General features: G+C 46.4%; 1 protein-coding gene across 1 annotated transcript in view; it reads right to left on the bottom strand.

Annotated features, from left to right (window-relative positions):
* The window catches only part of COL5A1 (collagen type V alpha 1 chain), a 181551-nt gene that overhangs the window by 49199 nt on the left and 108689 nt on the right, over nt 1–23663 (bottom strand). Inside the window, 14 exon segments of the mRNA XM_050907940.1 lie at nt 666–719; nt 1936–1980; nt 2600–2653; nt 3292–3336; nt 4563–4616; nt 7436–7480; nt 9390–9443; nt 10373–10426; nt 12890–12943; nt 13830–13883; nt 14531–14584; nt 14745–14801; nt 17779–17871; nt 19431–19505. Coding sequence (XP_050763897.1) covers nt 666–719; nt 1936–1980; nt 2600–2653; nt 3292–3336; nt 4563–4616; nt 7436–7480; nt 9390–9443; nt 10373–10426; nt 12890–12943; nt 13830–13883; nt 14531–14584; nt 14745–14801; nt 17779–17871; nt 19431–19505 — 792 coding nt within the window.

Below are 23663 nucleotides of genomic sequence, written 5' to 3'. Positions count from 1 at the left end.
CTCCGTAGGAATGATAATCCCAGGGTGGGAAATGTAATTTTTTTTTTTTTGCCATGCTCTGCATTTGCATTAGTGGAATGTAACTATTTTACATTTGTCACTCTTAAAACCCGGTGCCTCTGAGGTGCGTGAAAACGAGATCAGGTTTAAAGGCCAAAGATTTTTAAGACCAATTTCCAGAGCAAGGAGCAAATGATGTTTAAAGTAGGATTAGGAAGAAGCTGCAAGAATACAACATTGACATGCAATTTCAACCTGTTCTTATCACCGTTCTGCAGCAGTGCCCAGCGGCCCCGAGCGAGATGAGGACCACCCCGTGCTAGTGCTGCGGTACGCATGAACATACACACACAGGAGACCATCCCTACCTCGGTGAGCTGCCGACCTACGTAAAACAGAGAGGAGAAACAGGAGGAGGGGAAAGAGAGGCCCGAAGAGATGGCGAGAAGTACCTAGTGCTGCACTGCGAGGCCGAGCAAAGCTTGCAGCAGGGACAGCGCTTCTCAAACTCAAACCCTTCAACCCAGCTGAAACACGGGAAGGGTGAGCCCGACCTTGCAGGCTCACATGCTTCACAAGCCCATGGTGCACCCCAGGGTGGGTGGGTGCAGGATCAGGCCCCGCAGCCCTGGTGCCAAGCAGAGACCCAGGAGAGGATGACTTACCGGAGGACCATCTGCACCAGGCATGCCAGGAAGACCGGGTTTGCCCAGCGGCCCCTAAAAACAAACAGAAAATCAACAGCTGCAATGATCAGAGTCTTCAGAGGACACGGCTTTTTTGACACATTTCTTGCTTTTCCTAGCTGTGAGAGGCTGCAGAGAGGTGAGTCTGTTGGAAAAGCTGCCACGACTAGTAGGGAGTCTGTTTATTTCTGTGGGCAGAGTTGTTCCAGCATCCTGGGATGCTGCAGCGTTAGCACCAGCACCTCACACATACAGACGCGATACAGCAATGAGAGCTCAACAGGAGACGCCAGAGCCCAAGGCATCAAGCTGCTGTCCTGCAAAATGGGCACGATGCTGCACATGTGTATAAGGACAAGCTGGAGGATATCAAACTACGGGGCTCGCTGGACCGAGAAATGCCCATTCTTTGGTGACAAATGGCAAGGCAATTAACTGGCAAAGGAAGAGCGGAGCTGCCCCAATTGACTGTGCTTGCTGCTTTAACACCGTTCAACGATTACCTTTTTAATTAAGCAACCCCCTGATTTCTCAACGCCACTGAGGAGTGCCACTGCTGTTGCGAGTGACTCAGCACTGAAACCCGAGAGCCCTTTATCTGGCAGAACTGCTAATGTGCTCCTTCGCAGGAGAATTATCAATAATCCGAGTCCACCCCACGCTGCCAACGCAAGCAGGGGATTCTCCTGGTGCACATACCGGGATGCACGCTGTGTCCCCGCTCAACGGGAGCTGAGCAAACACCCGGAGAATTACTGCTCTGTAGGCAAAACTGTTCCCCTTGTTTAAATCCTGATGGTCCCAGGGCTGCTTGGGGGGAACCGAGGCCGGCACCTACCCCACGTCAACAGCAGTGGAAAATCAGAGAGAGCTGGCGCAGGCGGGGAGCAGGCAGAGGGAGGGGATCTCAGCTGAGCGAGCCAAATCCATGGGCTCTTCCCATTACCATCCTGCTCAGACTTCCAGGCATTTAGCCCACAGAAAAAGACAATTTTCAGTCCTCTCCTAATGTTTTACCATAGGCTGCCTTCAAAATGTTTCTCTTAAGAGGGGAAATGAATGCAAATATTATGAATTAGAGGTAAACTATGCTTTCTTGTCTCTCTTCTGTCTGGAATGAGAGGCATTAGACTTTCATAGACACGGCTACAAACAGATGTTGCATATGGGGCAAAGGAGCAGCTGAAGTAGCAAATGCATATTAATGGCAACAGTTGTCTTAAGTCAGAGCTGCAGTATTTAAACGTACTTTCTCTCCTGGGGGACCAATCGCGCCTTGTGGACCTGGAAGACCCTGTGAAAAGAAAAAAACTAGGGTCATTAAGGAACAAGTTATTCCTTCCAAATGCATTTTGGCAGTGCCTCAGCTGAGCATCATTCTAGTGCCTGCGACGGCTGGGGATTTCCCAGCTCCATTCATTCTCAAAATGTCTTACAAGAGACGATAAAATTTCATTTTTGCACGGCATGCCTCCTCTGGAGAGCTGCACCGCTCTGCCGTGTGCAGCCAGGCTCATCCCTAGGATGGAAACAGAGATGCTCGGAGGAGCAAGACTTGCTGAGAGCCGTGGAGAAGGCTGAGAGCAAGGCTTGGACATCTGTATTACCCATCTGGCTCCAGAGCAACTGGACCGTGGGACGCTAGAAATCAGACATGAGCCACAAGATGTGGCTCGGCCGAAGGACTACTTGGACTTGGGTTTGGCTTTGCATCATGGCAGCAAAAGCCAGGTGAGAACCAAGGGGATCTGAAACTGGGAGCATTTTCAGGAAGATTCTGGGCCAGTGGCGTATCGTCAAGCCAATTCCCAGCAAATCCCCTTATTGCTGGTCCCGTCTCTGGCGGGGGAGCGAAGCTTGTTCAAAATTATCATTCCTTTTTCCTACCCATGGAAAAGGAGTCTTCCTCTTACCTGAGCACCCGGGTTACCCTGCTGTCCTGGGGGACCCGGCTCACCTTGAGGACCCTGCGAGGAGACAAGGGCAGAGCTGAAGGCAAGAAAGGCGAGAGCGGAGCCGGTGCTTCCTCGGGCACTGTGGCTCCTGCCCCCTTGCACAGCCCCGCACCCTCTCGCAGCATCTCAACACCCTTTCTAACCCACCGCCGGTAACAGAGAGCTCCTGGGAAAGGGAAACAGCTTCTCTCCGCAGTGGGATAGGGAGCAGTGAAGTTATTTCAGGGCACGCTCACTTCTCTGCATGGACATGCAGCCCAAATGAGCTGAGCAGGGCTTTAACGCTACCTGGCTTTGCATTGGCTCTTCTGCAGGGAGTCCATTTCATCCGATTAGTACAAAGTATGAGGCACATAAAGATTTTTTTTCCTCTCAGTTAAATTACTATATTTTGATATTCATTAGAACAACACACATCTCGATGAAAATGTTTGATCTTTCATGGGGAAATAATGTGTAATTCCATCAGAAATTATAATAAATTAACATCCATTTGCTGTAGGAAGATGCTCTCTGCGGTTTTCACAGGCTCTGATAGGAATCTAGACCAGGCTAAAAAGCAATTAGCAAATCTAATTTAATGGAGCACATTTTACATTTCGCTCTATATAATATCTGAACCGTCTGTAAAATTTGCAGTGAAAACTTACCACATTCCCCTTGGGACCCGTTTGTCCATCCATACCAGCCACACCCTGAGAAAAGATTTGAAAACAGCACTAAGAAAATCTCGTTATTTTGCACCGCAAAAGCAGAGAAATTGCCATAAAAATAACAAAAAATCAGGAGGCCCTTTGGGCCGCACGGAAAGGGAACAATTTCCTAAAGGTGTTTGGTAAAGCAGCCAATTCCACGAATCCAGTTTACACTTTAAAAAGTCATTTCGGTGTTTTCCCCACTGGTTTAACCTGCCTATGAGGCAGAATCAGCGCCAGGCCGAGCAAATCCTGGCTAAGTACCGCAGCCAGATTGCCTCCAACAGCGAGCAGGCATGGAATAGCAAACAAAAAGGAAAAACTGGACAAAAGACCTCGCTCAGGACGTGAAAGCATCGTTCAACAAGGCAGCGGGTGAAGGCAATGGGGCTGCGCTGCCTTGTGCCAAAACAAAAGGCAACTGGGGTCAAACACTCCCCGAGCATCTTCATTAAGGGGGTAACATGGTACAGTTACAACTGGAGATGTCACGCTGGGGGTTCCCCTGCCACCATTTTGCTCTGGGGCAGGGCAAGGTACCTGAGTGTAACGGCATGCTCGTAGGAGATGAGACAGTTTTGGAGCAGATCCTGAACCCTCATTAAATTTCAGCAGGGCTAGGAGCTCAAAGCAAAGATGTCTTCACGTCCCAGGAGTGGTTAAGGGCTTCACAACGCTCACCATTAAATGCTGACCCCTTTAGCTCTAGCAGCAGCCCGGGTTTTGGTTTTTAAGTTCTGGGACTTCAGCGAGCTGCAGTGATTTACGGAGAGAGCCCCTGCATCAGCACTTCCAGCAGCGCACGACAGATAAGGTGACTGTCTCCCGAATAAAAAACGGCACATTCTTTCCTCGGCTTTCGCCCGAAATATGAACAAACTGCTTTAAAGTCTCACCAGCCCTCAGGCAAAAGTTAATAGCAAAGCCACTGTGTTAATAACTCTCATTCTTCCCTTTCAGCCTGAGCGAGGCATTAATATTTACTCAGGTGGGCCAAATCTTGAGCTGCCGTAAATGGACGTGACGCCACTGAAAATGGGGGAGAACATGGACTTTGAGCCATAAAAGTCCTTTTTTTTTTTTTTTTGAATACCACTTCTTTTCTTTGCGCAGATGTATAAAATTCTACAGCTGTATTATCTGCTTGAATGACTAATGGGGACAGGGTATTTTGCCCAGAAAGCTCAGCTGCCTGCCTGAGGAGGGCAGCAGCCTCGGGAACTCACCGGTGGCCCCGGGGGTCCTGGTGGCCCCTTCGGTCCCAGCAGTCCTCGAGGTCCCTGTTGGGGGAAACAAACGGGGTTAAGCCTTCCCAGTGCCCCCCCGTGCTGCCACGAGCATGGATCGGGGTGAGCTCGTGCACGGCTGAGCATCGCTCTGCCCGGGGAAGCGTCGGGGCTGGCACGGCAATGACCTTGCTGGTTTTGCAGTAACAGCAGCTTTCTTGGTTTACAAACCAGTAAGAGAAATCCTGTGTGCACATATCCTTGAATTATAAAGATAAATAATATAGGCACAGACATTTATTCTTTGGATTGGAAGAAGGCCCTTAAACCAACTTTTTTTTATTAATTTAATCATGTTTCTGGATTACCCTGTAATGCATACAGTAATGCAAAACACTTTGCAGCCAAGGTATTCTAGCCGGGGAGCATTATGAAGAATGACCTGATACCACACTAATGGATCGTTAGGGTTAGCATTTCAAAATCTCTCCAGATTTAATTTTTATCGTTGACAATCTATGCAACTCAGCAAGGCTGGAAAAGGTTTTCAGCCTGCAGCATAACTGTACATTTTCAAAGGCATTTGGTTCTTAAACCTTAACCAGTCAGGACTCCGGGTATCATGGTGTTTTCTTTCCATTTCTAGCTTTCTCACCAGATTTAACCTAGCATCATCTTCAGGGAAATTGCTAGGATTGGAGCATCACATTGAATAAGCAGAGACATTGCAGGAGAATTGTATTCATTCAATAGGAAGCTTGGCAAATCACACCCCAGCACCTCCTTCTACCTTGAGCCTTCAGGTGGGTTTGTAGCAGAAGGAAAGGGATGGGATCTCACGTGCACTCAAGCTGCAGAGCTGAAAGCTCACCTTTTAAACGCAGGCCCTTTCTTAAATTAGGGACCGTAGGGGAACTCTGGGTATTTACAAGGATGGTGCTCACTCACTGTCATAGAGGAAAATTGTTCTTGATTGATGGGCAGTTTTATCTGTCTGCCCAAATATTATATGTCCCTTTTTATGATGCAGAGAGGACAGAGAAATTAAAATGAAATGTTACAGGATAAAAGAGGAGACATTAAGAAAGTGTCTGATCTCGGAGACTGCGGGGATTTTGATCGTGCAAAAAAACGCAGCTTGCAGCAAAAACTGGATGCGTCAACTAAGTGGTCTGTCCCAGCCCCCGGAGACCTTCATGGGCTAAAGCCTTGCACACTGAGCCCCAGCAGATACAAGCCCCGCTTGTATCAACTGGCGATGGGAACTGGAAGGAAATGGAGCAGGATGAAGACATTTTGAAGCCCCATAACTGGTTTCAGTTACCATTAAATTTGGAAAGACCCTCTTTCGGCTCAGGGCAGAGAAAAAGACAATGCAGATTTAGGACAAAAAGTTTCCTGTAATGCAATTTAAACCTTTACTCTGGCCATCACAGATATTTTTACTCGTGTTGCTGAAATAAAAATAAACTTCCCTGCATGCATTATCATCATTTAAGTTCCTCTTTTGTTACTGTGTTACCTGAGCACATAAAAGCTTTTAAGAAGTTAATAACCCATAAGTTATTGCTTAGACATGTGCTAAGGAGATAGCTGAGTTGATTAATCTTTCCCAGAAGTTAATCAGACATCTCGTCTATAATTTAGTTCCAGTGAGTCCGTAAATGCCAACCCTTCCCTTTCTCACATGAAGTGTGTCCAACAGTTCTCATCAATTACTCTCAGGCCACCGTGCTGGGCTTTAGAACAACAGAATAAGACATTTTGAAAGCAAAGCCGATGGTAAATGAGAGATAGTTAATGTTCTTTTCAGAACAAAGGAAATGCATTTTGGATGAAATAAGCAGCCAACAACTGTACTACACACAAGAATCTACAGACAGCCAGAAGCAGAGTTTGCCATTGCCAATAAAGTAAAAAAATACTCAGTATTGAGGAAAAAAATGCTTTCAGGGTCTCAAATTGACAACCCAACTGTTTCTTTTCAGTGGGATACTCCCTGAAAGCATTTCTTTGGGTTGGTCAGGAGATTTTTGTTCAACATCACTAGCATCTCCTTTTAACCATATTGATATTAGGAACTCCCTCCTTTGCCAGCCCTGGTTCAGCTGCTCCGGTGTTAGCAGCACGTGGAGGCCCAAATATTGACAAACTCTCCAGACTTATAAAGTTTTGCACACTGTGAACAGAATATTGACCCCACTGAAGTCAGAGCAAAAGTCCTCTTGAGCTCAATCCTGCCAGGATTGCATCCTGAGATTTAAAAGGGATCACTCACACTGCACAAAACTAAGCATGCAGGCAAGGGAACTGCACGGCTAATTCCTGCCATTGCCCGTGCAATAGCAGACAAAACCATTCCTCGCTGGAGTCTGCTATGAACACTCACGAAAACTGTATTTCAGATATGTTTACCATGCATAATTTCTACCTCAGCCTACTTACCTGAGTCCTAAATAACATATCAGGAAGAAGAATACATGCAGGAAAGGTACGAGACCAATCTAAGCTAAGCTTTACATTTAAAATTATAGGGTTTAAATTTCAAATGCTAGCAGGGAGCAAAGTCAATGAGAATTTTGCTCATTAAAAAAAAAAAAAAATCAACCAAACAAAAAAAATGCAGAAAGCATATTCTCTTCTTGGTAGCCATCTTAGTGGGGGGGGAAGGCAAAACAGAATTGTTACAACAAAAATAACTAAGCCATTCCCATGGATCTTCAAGCAAGAGAAGCTCAGTCCCTGCAGGACCTCAGGGGTCTTGCTTAGCACCAGAAGAGCTGCCCCACGGGACCCCTAAACCACCATTATCGTATCAGGACCTTGACCAAAGCAGCACTGCTGTACATCAAGCCAAAGGAGAAGATACTCACAGGTTCTCCAGGTAGACCTCTAGGTCCAACTTCTCCATCATCTCCCTGCTCAGCAGCAAAGGCACAAAGAGAAGCAGCAAAATGGACAGAAAAAAACAGTTATATTTCAGTCACATCACAGGTGTTTCATTCTTGTTAAATAATAATCACACAGAAAACCAGCTTCCCTGAAGTAATCATAGAATCGTTTAGGTTGGCAAAGACCTTTAAGATCATCGAGTCCAACCGTTAATCTAGCACTGCCAAGTCCACCACTAAACCACGTCCCTAAGTGCCACATCTACATATCTTTTACATACCTCCAGGGATGGTGACTCAACCACCTCCCTGGGCAGCCTGTTCCAATGCTTGACAACCCTTTCGCTAAAGAAATTTTTCCTAAATTTCCAATCTAAACCTCCCCTGGCGCAACTTGAGGCCATTTCCTCTTGTCCTATCGCTTGTTACTTGGGAGAAGAGACCGACAGCCACCTCGCTACGACCTCCTTGCAGGTAGCTATAGAGAGCGAGAAGGTCTCCCTTGAGCCTCCTTTTCTCTGGGCTAAACAACCCCAGTTCCCTCAGCCGCTCCTCAAAAGACTTGTGCTCTAGACCCTTCACCAGCTTCGTTGCCCTTCTTTGGGCACGCGATAATAAAAGGGCAGCCATGCATAAGAAAGACCTTGTAAGCCTGGAGACTAATACTGCGTGGGCAGAATTTACTGAGGATTAGAAACACTGTAAGGATACTTCATAATTCATGTCGATGTTTATAAAGATGGATTTTGCTAATAGACAAGATATTGTAGAAACAATTCAGGGCATGTGAGTCAATAACGGCAAGATTTAGTACCAAACCGAGTTGGAAGCCAGCATGGGAGCGCTGCCCTGGGAACGTGATTGAGCCAAATTAGCCCACGGACTCCTCAGATAAACCAGAGGCAGCAAAGGGGTAATTGCTCACCCCTCCACTCTCATCTCCTGCTGATGCCCCACTGATCCCCCGGGAGTATTAGATGGTGCTTCCCCTGAGTTGCCTTTAAATCACCTAAAACCTGAGGCTCCCTCTTAGGAAATCAATCCCAGCAGCCAGCCCTTGTAAACCCTCCTCTTCTGCTGATAAAATTCATGCTCTTCTTCCCAGTTATGCCCTCCGAGCTTTTCTCCCCGCACACCTCGAGTGGTTTCTTTTTCTCTTTAGGATTAAAGCTCTCCAGACACTTGTTCTTCCCCCGCAAGACACGGGTTTGGTCTTTTCAACTTCAAAGCACTTTACAGCCGCAACTAATTAATCCTCACAACCTTGTGGCGAGGAAGGTGTTATTATCTGTGCTTTACAGAGGAAACAAATAGCTAAAGGTGGAAAGAAAACATCGTGGAAGGGGATTAGAGCCTGGGAAATCCATACTCGCTCCTCCGATAAAACCACGTGCTCCTTACAGCCACGGATTCAGCATTTTCAATCTCTTCTCTTAAACCAGCTCTTCTAGACCTGTAATTGCTTAGTTTGAGCTTTGCTAAAGGCCTTTGACTATTGACTAAACAGTGTGGAAGGAGAAGTGAACAATTTAATCTTTGATTCCCACATCTGTCTGGTATTTCTGTTCCCCAAAGCCTTGCTGCAATTTGCTGGATCGTAGAAAATCAGAAGTGATAGTTTGCACACCTAGAGGATGAACGTTTCTCTTGTGTTATTTTTTTCTTTTAACAAAAATTGAGTTTTCTGACAAGATCTTTAAAAACAAATTCTTCTTTTCACTTTTATTCCCATCCCCCTGCTCTGCTTCCCTCTCGCCATGACCACGCACAGCATCCCCAGGACACAAGGACGGGGTGCTGCCGCTGCCGACGGGCAGCAGACAACACGCCGGTGCTGGCTGCTCTTGCCACGTCTCTGGCTGATACTGCATCTGCTTCTTGTTTACAGGAGTTAATTATGGATTCAAAGGACTGCTGAATCCAGAGATAGACTTACCCTCTCCCCATCCTCTCCGGGTGCCCCTGGGGGTCCGTGGGGGCCTGGCTCACCCTGTACAGGAAAGGCAGAAAAAGCTTCAGAAAAGGCAAACACACTCTGGCAATAGAAAACATTGGGTAACGTTGATAAACCAAGCAACGGGCTTGACTTTTCTGTCCGCACCGTGTGCTGAAGGGACTCATACCCTCACAGTTCTCGTCTCTGTGCTCTGAGGCAGCAGCCCCTCTCTGCCTGGCTCAGGGCCACGTGTGGGCTTCAGCACTGACAGACTAATGTCCTCCAGGGGCTAGAGCACACAGGATTCTACTGGTGACTCTTTAGCAGGGGTCTGGGAACCAAGCAGGCACTGTAGCTCCTTCAGGAGAGGGACTCGGGCTCTGCACACAGTTATAGCATGCTTTACCCAAGGCATGCTATTCCATTTCTGGCTGATTAAGCATCTCTCTCAGGCACCGTCTTCCTTTCCTGCGTAGCTTGTAATCACAATGCAATCTCCACTGTTCAAACGCTCCCTTACTTTATAAAGCAATGGCTACACTCTCTAGGGAGGGTAGGCACGAACAGCCTGCCAAAATAACTGGCTTCTTACATTTTTTCCCCATTGTTTAATTATAAAGGAAAGAGAAGAATCCCATTATAATTTTTGGCAATTTCCACCCACGACTGCACTTTCTAAAAGCAGGTTTTGCCTCTTGCTTTATTTTTCAGTCTGCATTTTATTAAGGCAATTTTTTTTCTCCCTTTCTAATTTCAAGCAGTCCCAGAAGGATCTTACAGCTTCCCAGGATGTGAATGCTGATCCTGGGAGGGATGCTGTGACATCCCCCTCTTTCTTATGGGATGCTCTCATCCTCTCCTAATTGCACCACTGTGGCTCGTCCCCAGCCATAGCTGCCCTCCTCCCAGCACCTCCCAGCCACCTCCTCCTGCCAAGGTTTCATTACAGACAGTGGCCAGAAGACAAGTGGAAGATAACTTACTCTATTTCCCTTCTCACCAGGCAAACCAGCCAAGCCATCAAACCCTCGGTCACCCTAAAAGAAAAACCAGTTTAGTACACATTTCCACTTGCTGTTGAATATCTTTCCAATTTGTTTCCTTTCTGTGTCAAGGAGGGATTGATTTTCTCCCTCAGACATTCAGCCTTCACCTCCCATCAGACCAGCGACGATTTCAAAGTTATAGATTGAAAAAAGAAAAAGAGCTCAAAGTCATTTTAATTCCTCCCTCTTTCCCCAGCACCTACAGTTTTAAATGTTTTTCCATGTGGATTTCAGGGCTTCTCCGGGTGACTTCTCCATGGTCTAAAGCATCTCCCTTCTGGACAGGTTCTTCTAGTCCAATTATTTATTTATTTTTAACTCCATGGAATTACAAACAACAATCCACTGGTGAGCAAACTGGACACTAGTATTCCCATGCCTGCCAACAGGTCCCCAAACCACCTAGGCTTTACTGCAATCCATCCCGTACATCCTTTTAACCCTCCTGGACACTCCAAGGAAACAAATGTGTATACAAATAAGTTCTGAAAACTGTCTTAATGAAGTCAAGCTCAGAAGACAGATCTGTTTTGACCTAAAAAGCAATGTCATCAGCTGGTAAATTTGGTGACTTCACATGGATGCTTAAGGATATTGCGAAAGGGGCATCTCCACGTTACCCTGCAAAGAGCGAGCAGCCTGCTCTGCCTGACCCCAGCCTGAGCAGGCACAGCGCCAGCTGTGAGACCAGGGATGTATAGGGGATATATAGCCCCAAACCACTGATACTGGGAAGGCAAACCAAGGCAAGGACGGCTCCCAGGATACCTCTTTTCTTACACATCTCCAGTAGCTCCTGCCACTGCCTACTGCTGTAAAAGGCAGCTCTGGGCCAAACAGAGCTTTGGGCATCCTTCTGGGGAGCATGATGCCAAGCCCAAAATAACGAGCTCTGCTAAAAGGCCGGATGTGTTAATTTGTGCTTGGCACCGTGTTGGGAAAGTCATGCAACCTCACGCTAGCAGAGCACAGGCAGCGCTTGCCAGCATCTGCCTGCAAATGACCGTGCGAACGTCCCCTCAGTGCGCTCCTCACATCCCCTGCCCAGGTCTGTGGATGCTCCCAAAGGAAACGGGCAATGTTGAGAAATTCCAGTGTGAGGAAGAAAAAGGAAAACCCCATTAGTCCTAGAGCAGGCAGGCAGCAGAAGCCTGCCTTCCCGGGGCTTTCGCCCCTGCCCACGCAGCTCCTCCAGGTCAGTATGTGGGGAGCTCACAGTGAACCATACAATAGGGTTTCTCTCCAAACTTGTGCCCTGTTCCAATCTCCCATGTTCTGGGGGGCAACGGGGACAAGAATGCACAGAGACAGCCTTTTCCTGAAAGCCTCAACTCTTCAGAAAAGAGAGAAGACATAGGGCCGTTTGCAAATTACGGATGACACCATCTCCTAACGTCCAGGGCAGGAGGCAGCGAGCACCACCCAGTAGATAGAAAAGTCCCTTTTTCTCTATAAAGAGGTGAAGCCACTTGTATTTTCACATACTAATGGTATGCAAAAACAGTACCAGCTCCTTCCTTCCGCAAATCCTTTACCTATTGCAAGGAAAGGAAAGTCGATTACACCCGAGCAGATCGGAGGACAGATTGGTTTGGCCAAGGCTGGCCGAGGTGCACCCAGGGTAACCAACAGCTCTTTCCTTTTGGCACGTCCTAGAGCATCGCTCTGTCTCTGCTCACAGCAAATTTCCTTCTCCTTTCCAGCGCTGCTCGTTATTCTGTTTTTCCTTCTTCCTTGGCATCCACTCCTTTGAGGGCAGCCGACGCTCATTAAAGCACTTTACTGGATAAATGATTTGCAGTCTCCCGTCTCTGTATCAGAACACCCCATCTATTCCAGCTTTAAGTATCTACATAATAAAGTACTTAAACCTTCTAATACACGATTCCCTGAGTAAACTTTCTCTGCATTCAATTTCAGTGGAACAGCTTCTTTCTTGCTTGATAATACCAGCAGATCACAGCTGAATGAAGGGATTTTTGTCTCAAATAAAAATACAGAGCATTAAAATTCCTCACCACGCCTTCTACATTTCCTCACCCAGTTAATAGCTATTTTTTTGGTAGTCATATTTTAGGACATTTCCAACCGCTCATTCATGTTTGGTTTTCATAATTGGGATTCCAAAGTATTTGTTCTACAACTGCAGCCAAGGGGGCATATTTCATTCTTAAAAGGATCCAGCAATTTAAAAAATTTGCAGGAAGAAGAGAGAAGAGAAGAGAGAAGAAGAAAGAAAAGAAAAAGAAGAAAAAAGATTGCTATTCTGCCTTCTGGGTGTGTGTTTAACTTCCCTCTCTCAAACGTGGAGCCCATGACTTCACCGGAGTCATTGGACCATTTCAACAACCTCCTCCAAGCAAGGTGGACTCCTTCTGCTGCTGAGGGTCCCTCAGTTCATGCTTGCTAAAAAGCAGATGCAGATTCAAAAAGCATGTAAATACGTGGCGCTACCTTTGGTCCTGTCTGGCCTGGCATTCCCCGGGCACCGTCGCTGCCAGCTCGTCCCTGCAACAGAGAAAAGCAAAGTCAAACACAAAGGGTAAGGCAGGACCGCAGGGACATCTGCTCTTTGGTCTGTGGCCAAGTGAAGTTTTATTTAAGTCTGAGCTCGCCAACTGGGGAGCAGCTTCCCTTGGCGAGGGAAAAAATGCTGCTCTGTTTTTGAAGCCACATCCCGGGCTCAGCCTGGCACTAATGAGGGGTGTGAGATAAATGGCAGCGAAGCTGCTTCACTACATGGGATGCTGGGACGTGGTCATTGATTTTAATTTGAAATAATTATCTTCCAGTACATTTTAACATATGCTAATGATGATGTCCGCAAATTAAAATGAGATAATTTTTTTTTTTTTTTTTTTTTTTTTAAGAAAGCCAGAAGTAGGTCACACAAAAGACTTTCTCATTTCTTCCTCTGGCAAGCCGAATCACAACAAGCCAGAGGATAGCATAAAATAAAAATCAGCATCGGGGATGCCAACAGAGCGAGTGAGCATGATTTATAACAGCTCCAGAAACCCCGTGGGGACTGGATCCTCCTTGCGTGCTACCGAGACTTGGGGACTGTCCAAACCAGCCCGGAGGGTTTATGCAGCTACAACATCAACACCGAAGAGACGGGCGGGGGGGGGGAAGAAAAGAAAAGAAAAAAGAGACACACAACAAAAGAGCAGAACTTGCAGCTTGCAGTTCTCCCCACACCGCCCGGCTTTTAACTCTCAGCCTCATTTGCATCTGCCCAGATGGACGGAGAGGTCCTGGACAAGCCACCGGCTGGCCACCAGCCTGCTCTTGTGCAACGCTCTCGGTGCTCAGAAATTGTTTGGCAGCAGAAACAATTTCTAGCAGAAATTGTAGTTAATGCAGTCATCAGTGCAGCTCCCAGGACACTCACCCTGCGGCCTGGTTTTCCTGCCGGACCGGGAGGACCCTGGATGCCTCGCGGACCCTGCAAGGCATAAAGGAGAGAGGAAGAAATGCCATCATCCAAAGGCACAACAGACGGACCCAGTGCTTGCTGGCATCGCAGATCAGGCGCTGCTGGGGCTGTGAGGGTCACCAGGGCTACAAAATGGGACGTGAACCCCTTGAGCGGAGCCCATGGTTCAAAATACACAGGAATGGCTCAGGACTGAGCATCTCTGGACAGGAATTGCAGGCGTTTATCCACGAGGAAGCTTTTGCCCTGCAAGCAGCTCCGCGCGGTGGAGACAAATCACTTCCCCCACCATTAGAAAATGGGAACTTTCTCTCAATGCAGGATTTACGGCTTGGAAGAACAATTTCCTGAGCATTAGTGAACTCCTCACGCTCCAACCTATCTCGTATTTACAGGACTCCTCCGCAGATATCTTTGCAGGAAAGGACTACCACCTGCAGAATTTTACACTGTTGGCTTAAAATTAAGTCTTGAATCTGCATTTGGATACTTGAAGAGACGTTTATATACAAAACAGATGTTGCCACACCTTCCTACTCTCAGCTGGCATCGGGTTACTGAATTGCTCCTTCATAACAGCCTCTAGAGCAGGACTGGCTGCTCCGTGCCTTCGCTTCCCCCAGATCTCCCCGGTCGCTCAATTTGCCCGTACTCACCTGAGGTCCCATTTCTCCAGCTTCTCCCTTTAGTCCTCCACTGCCCGGGGGTCCCTTTGGACAGAGAACATGATTTGTTACATTTTTCCACAACAGAGCCAGAAGGAAGATTCATACCATGTTAAGAAAGAGCCATTCATGCCAGTAACCCAGAGCATCCACAGAGCCAGCGCCAGCCGGGTCTGCTCCATCCTTGCCTGCCCATTTCACTTACCATGGGGCCTGGCCGCCCCGTCAGACCCATTGGACCTGCTGGTCCTCTCAGCGCCAGCTGCAACAGAAAGAGAAACACTGCTCAGTTGGTGTCTCTGCTTCGTTGCCGCAATGGGACAAAGCCATCACGCCACCGGCCACACGTTCTCTCCGCGCCCCGAGAACCATGAATGCTGAGAGCAATGTCCATACCCTCAGTGAATTTACCCAAGAACGTCCAACACGTTGCCCCACCAACTCCCTTCTGCATCCACAAATGGGCAAAGCCCCCGGACGGTGCACGGGTCTGCTGAGAGGACATACAGACCTACACCCCGGCTGCCTGTAGGCATCCTCCCCCCGTACACCCACTCCGCACTGTGCACGTGAAGTACAAAACCGCTGTATAAATGTGTATAGACACATCCTAGCCCAGACCCAGGAACAACTGCATTACCTGCATTTAAACCAGATGAGAATCTGCCTCTGCGGGTCAAATCCCCTTTTCCGTCATCACATATAGACACAATAAAACGGATGCTTTTGGCAAGAAATTATTGAAGGTAAATATCAAAACTTTGCCTGGACAGGCTATAGGGGGGTTTGTTCACATATATTTATGATCCCAGTTCAGTTTACAAGGATTTTTTTTCTTTATGATCCTAGAAGTTCAATTTTGGAGGAATTTGTTCCTTTTGTTTGGTTACTAATTAATATCCTGCAAACAGAATGACAATTCTATTTGCAACAGGAGGCTTTTAGCTCAATAATTAAGGAGTCACGTAACCATACATCGAGTCAGTAATTTCCATGGTGGGTAACGGTACTGGTCCACACTTTAAAACATCACGCAGACAATTTGTTCCCTCATGACAATTCAACACTTTAAAAGAATTGTAACTATCTGTGTACTCCAGTAATTAAAACCTACCCATGACTGCACTTGGAATTGCATAAATATTGCACAAATGTTGGATTACGTGGCATCTTTTTACAACAGCCCATTAAAAGGGAGATGCTCTGAAACACTGCCAGGTGTGACAATGTCCAGTGTCTAATGAAAGCCAAATTTTAAGGGAATGAATCAACCTAATAATGCAATTAACAACAATGATAAGAAAAACAAACCCCAAAAAAGGAAAGAAGATATCCTCCCCCCTGCAGGACTCTTTTTCCATTTCTACCATATCCTGTAACTTCCCCACCAAAAAAAAAAAAAAAAAAAAGTCATTTATTTCCCTTTCTGCTTTGTTATCAGGGTTTTCAGCTGAAATTGTCTGATAATAGGTTGAAGTTAACCAAGAAATGGATTGTTTCCTTTATGGAAATATTAGCCCAAAAATCACCCAGGATTTGTTTGGTTTTTAAAATTTTCCCCAAACCTGAAAATTAAAAAACAACCCCCCCCCAAAAAAAACCCCAAAACCAAAAAAGGGACTTTGAGTGAGATTCTTTGTTTTTTCATAACAGTCACAATTTTCAACAGGCAGAAAAAAAAAAAAGAACAAAAACAGAGAGTCTGAGAAAGCAGATGCTTCTCATGAAATGTTCATCTGGTCAAAACCCCTATTTCCCAGCAACATAAAACGCTGATGGAAAAACTGTAGGCAGCCTTGAAATTAAGACTGACAAGGTAACACCAGAAACATAATCCACCAATATTATTCTCAGAGTAAGGTTAATGGACAGGAGAGTGTAGTGGCTGGTGGCATCAGGGCCCTATATTCTACCTGAATATGTATAAAATCAAACTCCTTTGTAAAAGGGGAGTTGGATGGAAACCAGAACAGCCCCAGCTAAGCCAAAATCCTCATTATAAACCTAAAAGGGGCATGTGCCACCCAGCTGGGTGGAGATCCCAATGGACTTTATTTCATTTAAGGGTGAAATAAATTGCTTTTTAGCCTATTTCAGCAAATTAGCCCAAAAAGTCTGTGCTAAAGCGACCACCAACAGCTCTGAATAGCAGACTGGCGACATCCAAGCCACACATCCCAGCTGCACACAGATGCGGGCTTCAGACCTGAGGAGCACACCTAAGCTCTGTCCCTAGATGCTTGCATTTGGCAGGGAGAGGAGCAATGCCCCCCAAAGCTGTGTCCCTTTGCAAACTGCTTCCCTAAACAATCTTATATTTTCCCCTTTACTGCAAAAGCGTGCTCACAGCCAGAATTTGGTCCATCCTGGGCAAGATCGGGGCAAACACAGCAGGAGGGCACTTGTGGGGTCCCCACATGTTCCCCTCTTCTGTAATTGTGCCTCTTGCATCTCTGCTTTTAACATGTCAATGATCAAATGTAACTTCACACAAGCACTCATGGAAGAAAAATTTCAAAGCTGTACTGGCTAGAAATTAAGTTTTATTTTGAACAGATGAGTATAAAGCCTTATACACTAAGGTACTCATCTAGGCAGGGAACAGGAGTTGTACTGGGAACGTGCATGGCCAATCTTGTTTCACCAGCCAGCCTACATAATAAACACCGCCAGGGACTATCTGATCATCAATCAATACGGTCATCCAAGGAAAAAAAGGTTGCATGGATAGTCATCATGTATTTCCAAATAAATACATTAAAGAAAATTGCAGTCTGCCTATTGAGATTCGTGGAGCCGGGAACAGCTTACATCTGTGACATACATTTAATTATTATGATTTACTGGAGAAAAAAAAAAAAAAGAACGGACCCCCCCACAACACATACCACAACTGTTCATGTAGATTCTCAAAAGTGTCAGCATAAACAGCAAACACTACTGAAGTCAACAGGTCTATGTCTACTAGCACTAGCAGAAGGCCTTGTCTAAGGTCAGTAGGCAATTTAAAATCATGTTTCTAGGGCCTGGCCTATTACTGGCTATTAGTAAAATGCCAAGTCATCCAGATGTCATCACCTCAAGCCACAAAAGCAACTCCACCTCAGATGAGAGGCTGTCACCACCACCAGCACCATGGATGGTACAAGTATGAAGATATCTTGGACACATTTATTCTGGTCCTCCTCCGCTTCCTCGGGCACCTCCTGCAAGAGACATCCCCACCACCCTTCACTTACCCTGGCCTGCTGCAGGATGGCTTGGGCTTGGGCCTCCTGGGCTGAAACGAGAGGTCCTTTAGAGCCAGCATCTCCTCCTCCACTAAAGCGGAACTAATGGGAATAGGATGGAGAAAGCAGGTCACAGGGTTGCTGTCACTCCACCCTCATGCTAGCCTGACTCCTAAACAACTCTGTTCAGCATGACTGACTCAACTCCATCGCTGTCCTTCCAGGCCATCCCATTAACCATCGTGCCCTCACATCACCCAGCTCACAGGCATAAACTGACCGTTTCCCACGTCCGTACCCGCACAGCAAATCCTGCCAGCTCAAAGTAACGCACAATAAAAGGGATTGTAGGCTCTGAACTGTAAGGACCCTCACACACCAGTGTTCAAAACTAAATGCAAAGTTCTCACAGGGCTGATATTCCCCATGCAGATACTGTTGGCCAGGAGACCCCCGGAGATGGGGTTGCATCAGGTTATTTGGCTGTAGCTACCCCTTTGCCTCAGGACAAAGGCTATAGTTCTCAACTGCGGCAGTATGCTTCAAAGAACAGAGTTTGGCCTATTGTTCAAGCCAGGATCCTTCAGCACACAAAGGATTTAAAAAAAAAAAAAGCATTAATGTTTTATTTTCCCAAACTTGAAAGGGAAGGAGTTTAATGTTTTCTTCTGCCTTTTCCACCCCCAACAGCTACAAGCCCACTTTCCAGGACACACACCCTTCTCCTGCCTTAATTGCATGCGTGTTTGAGGTTTTGCAAGGACTGTCCAGGCTGCAGAACCTACTTGGACAGCTCTTTCACCTCCATTTCACCTCTGCATTTTGCTTGGTTGGCGCTAGGTATATGACCACACGAACTTGGCAAGCAGATTCAAAGAGATGCAATTTATAGGCCTACGGTTGGTTACTGTAGAGGCCAACAAATGTATTGTAATGGCCAGCTAAGCTCCATGTTGAGCACTCGGCCCAGACTGTCCTAGGCACCCTGCCAAGAACCTACACAAGTATCACCCTACCATTTGGAGCCCGTACAAGAGTGCTGTGGTTTTTCACTGAAGACTCTTTCCCTTTGGTACCTAACCACTTATTTTCAGCAGCTGGTTTCCTTAGGGCTTTCTCACATCAAAGCAGACACAAAATATAACCATTCCTTTAGCATCCCAGGACCAAGAAGGCTGACTCGGTACTTGCTAGCTTCGTGTAGGAGAAAAAAAACAATGCAAGTTAACCACTGGTCATCAAAAGAGACCAGTTCATTCAGATGATTACAATTTTGGCACCTGCTTTGAAGAGCTGTTAGATGTTCCTCACTGTAGGAGGGAGGGTTCTGCCTAGAAATTAGGCCCTTAGAGACTTCTTCAGTTGCTTCTTCATGACTTTCACTCTCCAACACCATGCCCAGTCAGAAACACTTAAGCTTATTCATCACTTCTGGAAATTTTAACCTATCTGCCCTGTGCTTTTAACCAACAAAGAAGTTATAGTGCTTTGCAAAAAGTACATTTACAAGGGGAACCATCTGGATCCATCTTTTATACCAGGGAAAAATGTGTCCTTGGTGTAAAAGAGATGGGAGACTTCTGCAAGAACAAGCATGAAGCAGTAGCAAAGCCAAGAAGCTCGACTCATTTAAATGCTTTTTTAGTTACGCTTGTACTTACAGGCAACATAAGCATTGTCCCTGGTGGTCCTGGTAAACCATCTGCTCCTGGAAGACCTGGGCGACCAGGTGGTCCCTACAAGAAGAAATAAAAATAAACATCTATAGTGTCATTCTAGTCACATCCATATATAAGTAGTCGTGGCTGTAAAGGCATATATCACGATACAAAAGGCTCCCTATCTTGACAGACGGGCCTTAAGCATTAGGCATCCCAATGCTATGGCAAATTTTGTGGAAGCACATCTGTAAGCGCACATGATTTTTCTCAGTAACTCCCTCTTCTTAAATCCTGGCCCCCATATTTCCAGGGTCTGCCATATGCAATTTTTGAGCAAGCAATAAAAGTCTCCGCAATGTTCCAAGTTAATGGAATCAATGTTTAGTATATGAAACTTCATAACTCAGGTCAGTGAGATAGAAATGTAGAAAGATAAATACATTTCCGTACATGTTCAGTCATCTGGGTCGTTCCATTTTTCTCTCTTCTGTCTTTTTTTAGTCCTATGAGGCTACTTCCATCTACAATGGAGTGATCCTGTCAGCGGCTGTAAATCAGCAAAACTCTGAGGATCTCAATGGAGCTGTGCTGATTAACATCCGTTGAGTATCTTTAACTTGTAGTAAAGAAACGAGTATGCAGTAAAAGATCTATTGATGAAGCTATAAATAATCAAATACGGCCAATTTTCCTAAGACAGCCCATAGATTATTTGTATTCCCAACTGTGTACTTAGCAAAAAGTTTAAGTCAACCCAAATTTGCACATCCATCCAGCAATCCTACATGCAAATGAGGATGACATCCAACTACTCAATGTGCATGCCTAATCACAATTTTCATACCAGCTTAAGGAGCCAAAGGCAAGAGTGACTTGATCACGTCCCGGTGAGGCTAAGAGGAGCCCTGGTGCTCATTTCATGGCAAGACAGACAGGACTGCCTGACCAACAGCTCAAGCTTGAGGACTTGGACACTCTCCTATTTCCTAAGCATGAATAATAAATCTATCTGTGGAGAACCAAAGCTCTTGAAAGGGCAAGCAACAAACATCTATGTTAGTTCTCGCTCTCTTCAACCTGCCTGAAGCCCTCCAGCCCATGCAGATGCTAAACAAAAGTAAAAATAAAACCCTGCCACAAATCACAGACATGTATGGACACACTGTGGGGACACAGACGAGGCAGACCTTGCCCCAGAAAGTCGCACATTCACCCCACAAGGCAAAGGGAGGCAGATAAAGGCAGGAAAGGGAGAAGAAAAAGAGAAACAGGTAACAAAGTCCCTAAAAATCAGAACATTAAAAAAAAACCCAACCAATCCAAAACATTTGATGTGTTATCCTTGCCCCACTCTTGGTGGGGCACCAAGATCACCAAAGATCTTGGTGCATCTCTTTGCATCTCACACCTCTTTGTTCCCTCTTCTTCCGTTCCCTCTATGCCATGTTCAACTTAATATTTCCCTCATTGTCTCCCTCTTAAAAAGGCACCCAAAACATTCAAGCCAAAGTTTCAAGCGCTAAATTAGAGCCCAGCACCAGGGTAGGGGTGAAGAGCTGCCGCTACTCCACCCTGCCCAGCCCGCGCATCGCTCCGGCCGGGCTGCGGCTGGACCTGCACCAGAATTACAGGGCAGAGCAGCGTCCGCGGACGAGGAGCCGAGGTCTGCACCGCAACCGGCCCGGAATAACAACGCTGCTCCCAGCGCTGCAGCAGACAGTGCTGCAGGCAGTGATTTATCAGCAAAAAAAAAAAAAAAAAAACCACACCACCAAAACCCACAAACCACCAAAACAGCAGCTCCCTCAGCGCCAAAGGGAGACTGCATAACACACCAGCCCATCCATTTTTTAAGACAAGCTCATGATGTTACATTCATGCTGTTTACTTAGTCTGGCCAACACCGGAGTCCCTGACTCCGCTGATGAGGTGCAGAGGGCAGTCCCATCTGTTGGAGCAGAAGCACAATAAATAATTTAGGCCAGACTCATTTTATATAATAAACTTTCTTCCCTCTCTTCTCCTTTAACTCCGGTCCTGCATATGATGGATCAGGAATGAGCTTGTTTATCTCTCTGTGTGTACTCTGCCTGACAAATGTTGATGCAATGTTTTTATAAATAAACGCCTCTTTTTGTTTCGGGTTGGGTGTGTGAGGTCTTTTGCTTGCAGGGTGGAGCAGCAGGGGGTAATGGTATGGAGGAAAATCAAACCCATAAAGCACTTTGTAAATTTAAATTCATTAATGCCTTTAAGAAATGCAGCATGCCAGGCTCTCGGTATAAATCTGTGTCGCTCATTATGTAAATAGAGATTTGCTGATATATAGCATCCAGGGATGGGGACTTCAACTTTCATTTGGTGCAGTGCTCTAAAATGCCATGCTGAGTGCAAACACTAATGCAATTATTTCAAGGGAATGTTTAAACTGAAACCTCGGTGTGTTAGCGCTCGGGCTCCTCGAGTAGCAGGCAGTGACAGACAGAGTGGTGCCCAGCAGCCCACAGTACTGAGCCTCACAACTTGCTTTAAGTGTCTCTGTCTAGGATTATTTTTTTGCCCTGGTCAGAAAATTACACAACAGAAGATCTTTCTCGCAGTATTTGGGGTCTTCTAGGTAAGGCAGCGCTTGCCAGCTGATGGAGAAAAGGGCACCCTGAAAGTATCAAGCCTTTCAGAACCCCAACAAGGATTTTAGGGATCCTATTACACTTCTGAGATGCAAAGCCACCCTTGGGGGAATAAATCCTTTGGGATGCAATGACTGTATGGTCTTGGAAGATATAGCTATGGTTTTGCAACCAGCCTTCCCCCAGAGGTATGCTGATCAAGCCCAGAGCACCCAGACACACCAGATTTCCAACACACAGCAAGGTCAGTGACAGAGCTGCAGTTTGCTCTAATGCTGCAATTCATCTCATTCAAAGGAGCACATTTTCCCACTTTCTTCATTCCAGTCTGGAGTACCCATGAAATAGCTCTCTGGTCTCCCAAGTACCATATTTCCTGCTTCCCACTGCTCGAAGAAACCTGCCTAAGTCATCCTAAACCACCCTCCCCCCAGATGAGTCCTCTGAAACCTCCCACAAACAGGCTGCTCTGCAGCTCTGCCGGTGACGCAAGCTCTTCTTCGTGTTGTAAAATAACTCGGATAAATGAACAAACTGACACGATGAATAAAACAGAGCTAAATGAGTGTTGGCCAATATTAACATAGCTGAATATTGTTGGTATATTAATTCAGTGCACCTGCGTGCAAATAAAAAGTTCTTCTATGAGACACAGGCATAGGAAATGTTCCTCTCTGTACATATAAGTGTCATGTAAATTCATGAGCTATGCGCAGGGTTAATAAACAAATTAAAAGAGGAGCTGCTTTAATTGAAAAGGAGTATTTTAATACAGTTGCAGTTCCTGGCTCTGCAAGTTCATCACTTCCCCATGCACAATATGTTGTATTACATTCTGTTCTGGACACTCGGAGGAGCAGGATGTGCCGTCTGTGCTAGAATGCAAATTACGCCTTTCATTTCAGGGTGTGGAGCAACATCATCAGGGACAGTATGTCTGCTGCTGATTGGCTTTGCATGGCCATTCAAGAGGAGCCTGGCCAGCAAATGTCTGCATCTGCCTAGACAAATGGCAGAAAAACAGACTCCCTCATCACCAGGGTCAGCATTCATCCTGCCAGGCAACCGAATTCTTTGGAGCAGAAGCAGCACATCAAGGGGACAAGAGGAGAAAGCCAGGCAACACGGAGGACCCATGCAGGATGAAGACCCACCAAGAGCCTGATGGAGCCACACAGCCCTCTTGACTAATCCTAGACCACTGCAAGATGCAAGCCACTGCTGGGACCTTGCCCATCCTCTGTGACGTCCGACACCCAAGGATACAGAGCCCTTCCTTGGTCTTTCTGCCAGAGTAGTGCAGAAGGAACCAGGACTGCGGTGTCTCAAGGGTTAAGTCAGCCTCTCTGAGTGGTGGCCCTGGCTCCCGGCCATGGGCTGAGCCCGCAGCTGCATATTGACTTTCTGAGCTTACAGGCACCAATCGATGGAGCAGTCAGGGCCTCTTGTTCTCAATCATGTCACAACCACAAGAAATGTTATCACTGTTCCATCAAAAAAACCCAATAAATACACCAGGAGTGTAAATGGGGTGGGGGGTCTTTACAGCAGTGCTCCAGGGGGGAATGCGGGAGCACAGCAGCCAGCAGATGCCAGCCAAGTC

Source organism: Gymnogyps californianus, chromosome 18, assembly GCF_018139145.2.
Source record: "Gymnogyps californianus isolate 813 chromosome 18, ASM1813914v2, whole genome shotgun sequence".
Taxonomy (NCBI): Eukaryota; Metazoa; Chordata; class Aves; order Accipitriformes; family Cathartidae; genus Gymnogyps; species Gymnogyps californianus.
This window is presented reverse-complemented; position numbering and strand designations above follow the sequence as displayed.